Raw genomic sequence first — 6,000 nt, forward strand, 5'->3', positions numbered from 1 at the left:
GCAGCAATCACTTCTCCCTCGCTGCATTGGAGAGTCCTGCAATGTATTGTAAGAAAGCGCACTGTGAAAATCTCCTGTTTGAATGGACAGAGTATTTGGGTTTGGCTCTGGAGCGTAGGGGGGGGGTCAGAGTGCTAACAAACAGAACTCTTCCTTCCATAGAATGGCTTTGATTACCTGCTGACTTACAGTGACAACCCACAGACTGTGTTCCCGCGCTACTGTGTGAATTGGATGGTGTCCAGTGGTAAGTTTAACACGGAAGTGTACGCTACCTTTACTGTGCTTGCCCTCATTCTCTCCCGTCTCAACTATTGTAACCTTCTACTGTTGGGCCTCTGACTCTCACCTGTCGCCTCATAAACACTGCTTCTAGAATTACTTTACTCATCTAAATCTGTCTCCTCGTCTCTCCTGGCTTCCTATCAACTCCTGTATTACACCCAAAATTCTTCTTCACTTTTAAGGCTATACACTCTTCTGCCCCCTTTACATTTCTGTCCTCAATTCTCACTATACACCTGGCCAACTTTTGCGTTCTGCTCAAGGATGTCTACTGTCTACACTGTTTTTTTTAATTTTTTTTTTACCTAAACCTTCTGACTCGGGCCGACACCTCTGGAATGCCCTTTCCCTCAATATCTGACTAGCACCCTCTTTATCCACCTTTTTAAGACCCATCTTAAAACACACCTCGTTTAACGAAGCAGCTCTGTGACTAATAGTATACACCTCATTCATCGATCTTGGCTGCTTGCAGATACCAGAGCACCCTCCTTCTGACTTTGTAAGTTCAAACCAATTAGATTGTGAGCTCTTTGGGCAGGGTCTCTTTTTCCTAATGTTAGTTTTGTCTCGAGCGCTTATTTCTGTGTGTGTGTGTGTGTGTGTGTGTATACTGTACAACTGTGCTGTCCCCTTTTCATTTACATCATGCTTGTGTTTCTCGCTATGTGATGCTTGCCCTTGTGTAATCTTTGAGAATTTGCTCCCTGTAAAGTTGTGGAGTCTTTGTACACAGTGTATGCGCTGAAAATTGTGTGCAGCACTTTTTTGTTTTGACCACCCTGTGCTCTGGCTGCAGGGATGCCGGATTTTCTGGATAAGCTACATCTGGCGACGCTGAGAGCCAATACCATGGAGATCAAAGTGAGAGATTACATCTCCTCTCGGCCTCCGGACTGCAGCACCGAGGCCCGAGCTAGCCCAGAGCGCAAGATCGGATCCGCACACACAGCAACACCAATGGATTATGCCTAATGTGGCCGTTGAACCCCTCATTACCTCCATGGGCAGGGCTGGTGGAGGGCAGCTATGGTCAGGAACATGGGCAGCTGGGTCAGACTGACAAATCCAGCTGTATTAAATCCTGCTAATGACCTGAAACAGGTACCAGTGCCAGCTTGCAACCAAACCTGGAATCCCAATGTTCCCTTACAAGGCAGTGCTTTCCTCATAGGTTTGTCCTATTTCCTTCCTGTACGTTTTGTGAAGGTGAAAACTCCAGGGCAGCTGTAAGATTCTGGACTGGTAGGGACAACCGCTTGTGAAATAAGAGGGTGAGCTAGCGGGCATTACAGAGGGGCAGCAACTGAGTACTGTTAGGATTCAGTAGGGTTCGTTTATATTTTTGTAGGATCTTGATTTTGAGAGATGAAATATGTGAAGTCCAAGTCATTAATGTGGAGTGTTCATTAACTTGTTCGTTGCCAGAAAAGCCTGCAGAGCCTTGCTGTGTAATACGTTGCATGCCCTTGGCAGCAAAAGGGTTACAGAGAGGGTTTTGAGTTATGATCCGATCCATTACCTCCTTTCAGTACCAGAGCGGATAGCAATTAAATTCTGTGCTTGTTATCAATCTAGTCCTATTGCTAGGCGCCTTTGGCACTCTTCCAGTATTACTCTAAGAAATGTTTACTTTGGGGGAGGAGACTTGGGTTCATCAGGCTGATTTTCATCCTAAACAATGCACTCATTTTCTGTGGCAAAGTACAAGGTTTGATTTTAGCGTTCGAGAACCAAATACAGCCTGTGAGGAGAGTGACGGTCCTGTCAGTGCCTTCAGTCCAGGCAACCTGTCTCCATTGACACAAGTGAAGCAATCTTTGCTTGAGTATTGATCGCCAGGTTTTTCTAATCTCTGAATGTGCTAGTTCTAAAACTTCCAGACCTTTATATTGAAATGCATATCTATACTGAATCCACATGTCTTACTAAGGGGTCCATGGGGTCAGTGTCGGTTACACTCCGATATCTGGTAAAGAAGGGCATTTCTGGCTTCCACGTCTTGTGTAAGTGCGACACACACAAAGTTAACCCTTATCAGTTGTACACTTTAACACCAGTGTAAAAGCTCCTAAAAATAAAAAAATAATTTAAAAGATAAAGTAATACGGCCAAAAGATTGGTCCGTGTTTTATGTAAGAAACTCAACTAATCACTCATTGTTAAAGGAGAAATCAAGAGGTCAACAAGTTTACAAGCAGATTTCTCGACTGCTTTCAGCAGTGGGGCCCAAACTCGGTTGTCAAGGGCCACCAACAGGCCAGGTTTTAAGGATAGAAAGCAAAAAATGGAAGGTGTGCGGTCCCAGCTTGCAACAAATGTAACGAGAACTCCATCAATTTAGATAAAATAAAAACTACTTTTATTCAGAACATATTGGAATACAAAAAAAGAACCTTCCGTGCATTTCGCACCAAGAGAAACTCCTTGAGAAAGTGCTGTTTGGTGTGGAATGAGTTGGGGGGATTTTTTGTTGTCTTTTGTATTCCAATATGTCTTTAATAAAGTAGTTTTTATTTTTTCTAATTCATTGAGTTCCTGTGACATTAATTGCCAGCGGTGACTCTTCGCGCCTTCAATGTTTTTTGTTTGCTATACCATTTGCTTGGAGCCACTGTTGGGATTCATGCAACAGTCTCACTGCTACCACACCATTGCAACACTGCAATACTATGCTGAAATCAGGACGGCCACATCTCAATACTGAACAAGAAAAGGATCTTTGGAACAAGCTACTATCCTGGGTTCGTCACAGGAGATAAGTTGGTTACCTTCCTCATTGGGGCCCAGGTAGGTGATTTGATCCAATGTGAGCCTGAACTTTTGCTAGTTTGATTAATCCCACATGGAAGCAACTTCACAATTTATTGAACACTTTGTTATGTTGTTGTCCTAGAGCATTTTACAGTATCTGGTTATCCTTTAAAGCTCCCTGCTTCAGTAAAGGTGCCACACTCATTTTCACTGAACCACCTGTGCTGAAGCAGGGATTTCGTTAAAACCTGACCTGTTGGCACTTGAGAATGAAGTTTGAGCACCAGTGCCTTGTTGTATCAGCATGAAAGGCAAGAATGAATATTTAAAGAATATATAGCAGGAAATAAATGTTTAAGAGTAGAGAGACTACTTTAAAAATGTCTTTCTTGCTATATCAGCCTGCCATGCTTAAAAATCCTGGGGGTGTCAAGGTTTTCTTACTATGCAGATTAGAGCCTACGTGGTTAAATTGACAGACTGGATTTCTATGCAGCCATAGCTGTACCAGTGGATGTTGACTGCCTCCCTCCTCGCCTGAGGTACATAGGACCTGCTTACAAAGGGCTTACATTCTGATGATTAATGGTTGCCTGCCTCTGTGTTTGTTATTTTATTAGTTGGAGTGGGGAGAACCTGCATGTGCATCCATTGCATTATTAGCAGTGAATCGCAAGGTATTGTAGTGTCATTGTTTTGTTTGTCTTGTTTGTCCTGATTTTCATGGGATGTAAAGGTTGCTGGCCATGAGTGAGCGGCGTCATTAGAGGGGAACGAGTGGACAGCGAAGGGGATGAATCTCCAACAAATTGTGGACAGACTTTATCAGCAAATGCTTTTTATTTTGGGAACTGCTTTACGATGTCATCAGTGCATCATAAATCCCAGCTTTTCCACAGCCCTGCTAAATCCTGCAGCATCTGCAAATAATGAAATTTAATTTTCAGGCCATGCACTTAAATGATCGTTTTCAAGGTGCAATTTTCCCCTGTGAAGTGCCTGGCTACAAAAACTGGAAATAAGAGCCCTTTACCTTAAATACTGTTTTTTATTTAGTATTATTATTATTATTATTTTTTTTTAACATGGTTCAGCTGTCTGCATCTTTAACAATTACTTCCTGCGCAGGCTGTTCTAACTTTTAATAGACCAACATGCCGGTGTGCTCAATAAATGTAGATATGAGTGGAGCTTTGAGAAGTATTCTTCAACATATTTGGACTTCCCGTCTCCAGGACCAATACAGCAGCTCGACCTGCTACACCTTATCAATACACATTGAGAGATTTATTAGGAGAACTAGTGTTGAAAAGTTTGAGTATCTTTGTTTGCTTGTGTTCCTCAACTTTTTAGGGAGGAGATGGTCTTCTAAGTATGTAAGACATCTAACAAACTGCAGGTTTATTTTATTAGGATGCGTTTTCATTTTACCCTCTGAAAGGGCTCTTCCTGTCCTTTTCAATTTCATGACACAAATGGAAACGTGTAACTGGGCCCTTGCATCTGTAAATGTTTGCACTGCTCCACTGCATCAGGAGTTTGTAACCATGTGGGGATGTTACATTTGTGCTGAAGATAAGGTTGTTTTTTTTTTTTTATTATTATTATTATTATTACACTAGTGATTAAATGTACTGAATTGTACGAAAACATGTGTCCTGTCATCGTTTGTATAGTTCCACCCACAGAAGAGGACAGGAACAGGAAAATAATTCTTACATGTGCTGGTTTCACTGGCATGTGTAATGGTTTGTGTTGGGTTTCTCCAATCAATTCTATGGAGCTGGCCAGAAAACATACAGGTCATCTTAATGGGGGAGTGTTTGTCAGTGTTTTCTTTACCCTTTTTCCACCCTGTCCTCATCGAAGAACCGATAGGGAGTGGGGAACAGATGGGGTTTTGTCGATGCCAAATCTTGTTGAACACAGTGACAGACAAAAAGGAGTTGCTAAAAGAAATTAAATCCCATGTTTCAGCTGAGCATGTTAACAATTTAACTTTAAAACATGATTTAAAAAGACTCGTAGTTATCACATTTTGGTTAAAAAAAAAAAAAAAATCAAGCTGATGTTAACTCTTAACCTTTTGGGAGTCTTGGGAGTCTCATAATGTATCTGCTACAGGGAGTCTGGCACCCCAGGGGGGCCAGGATGTAGTAGCTATGTCCAAAAATTCAGAGTGTGTTGCTAGGGCAGATCGGATGCAATCTGCACTGATCAGGAAAGGGGTAACTCCTACCCATCTGATCCATCATTGACGGGGCGATCACTGTGGCCAAGCGGCTCCGCTGGCATTCAAAGGGCTAAACATGGTCTAGGAGACACTGACCTCAAACATGTTACTACCATTTGGAGATGGGTGACCCTGTCAAAATCTGTTTAGCTGATTTTCCTTTCGCTTTTGAATGCAGGTTATTTTATGGGGAGCGCTGATATAGGGGAAAAAAGAAACACACAAACAATGCAATATGTCTCATGGTAAATAAATCTTGATTTTCAAATCCTGCAGCGTTTTTACTCACAAATTCTTTAGTGCATGTCTGAAAATCAATGGCAAAGTCTTTGTGGTGTTGGTGTCTGTACTCAGGAAATCCACCTAGGCACAAAAAGCCAATAGCGCAGCCTGTAAAAACTATCTAGATAAGGTATACACTCACATGGTGTCAGATGTAAAATAGCATATTTGAACGAGTAACAAGCACTACCAGCTGGAAACCAGGGTGTTCTCTCTACTCGGCTGGACCCGCGTTACTCGTTTCAGCTCCCACACTTCCGGGTTGAATCCTTGGATACACAAAAGACACAGAAATTCCTGCTCAGCCTACCGATATGATCAAAACTTACTAGAGTGGTGCTATCAGGGTAAAAACATATTGAATAACACAACAGAGAGAAGACCCTACTTGGATGCACACAGCCTCTACTAACAGTAAAAATAAATAAATTTTATTAAACAAGATA

The 6,000-nt window shown here is 42.0% G+C and overlaps 1 protein-coding gene across 1 annotated transcript in view; it reads left to right on the forward strand.

Moving 5' to 3' along the window:
• The window catches only part of STARD7 (StAR related lipid transfer domain containing 7), an 18,825-nt gene extending 13,285 nt beyond the window's left edge, over positions 1-5,540 (forward strand). Inside the window, exons 7-8 of the mRNA XM_075601879.1 lie at positions 163-247; positions 1,085-5,540. Coding sequence (XP_075457994.1) covers positions 163-247; positions 1,085-1,260 — 261 coding nt within the window. The 3' untranslated portion in view covers positions 1,261-5,540. The remainder of the gene's footprint in view (positions 1-162; positions 248-1,084) is intronic.
• The last annotated feature ends 460 nt before the right edge of the window (positions 5,541-6,000 follow it).

Source organism: Ascaphus truei, chromosome 5, assembly GCF_040206685.1.
Source record: "Ascaphus truei isolate aAscTru1 chromosome 5, aAscTru1.hap1, whole genome shotgun sequence".
In the NCBI taxonomy this organism is placed as follows: domain Eukaryota; kingdom Metazoa; phylum Chordata; class Amphibia; order Anura; family Ascaphidae; genus Ascaphus; species Ascaphus truei.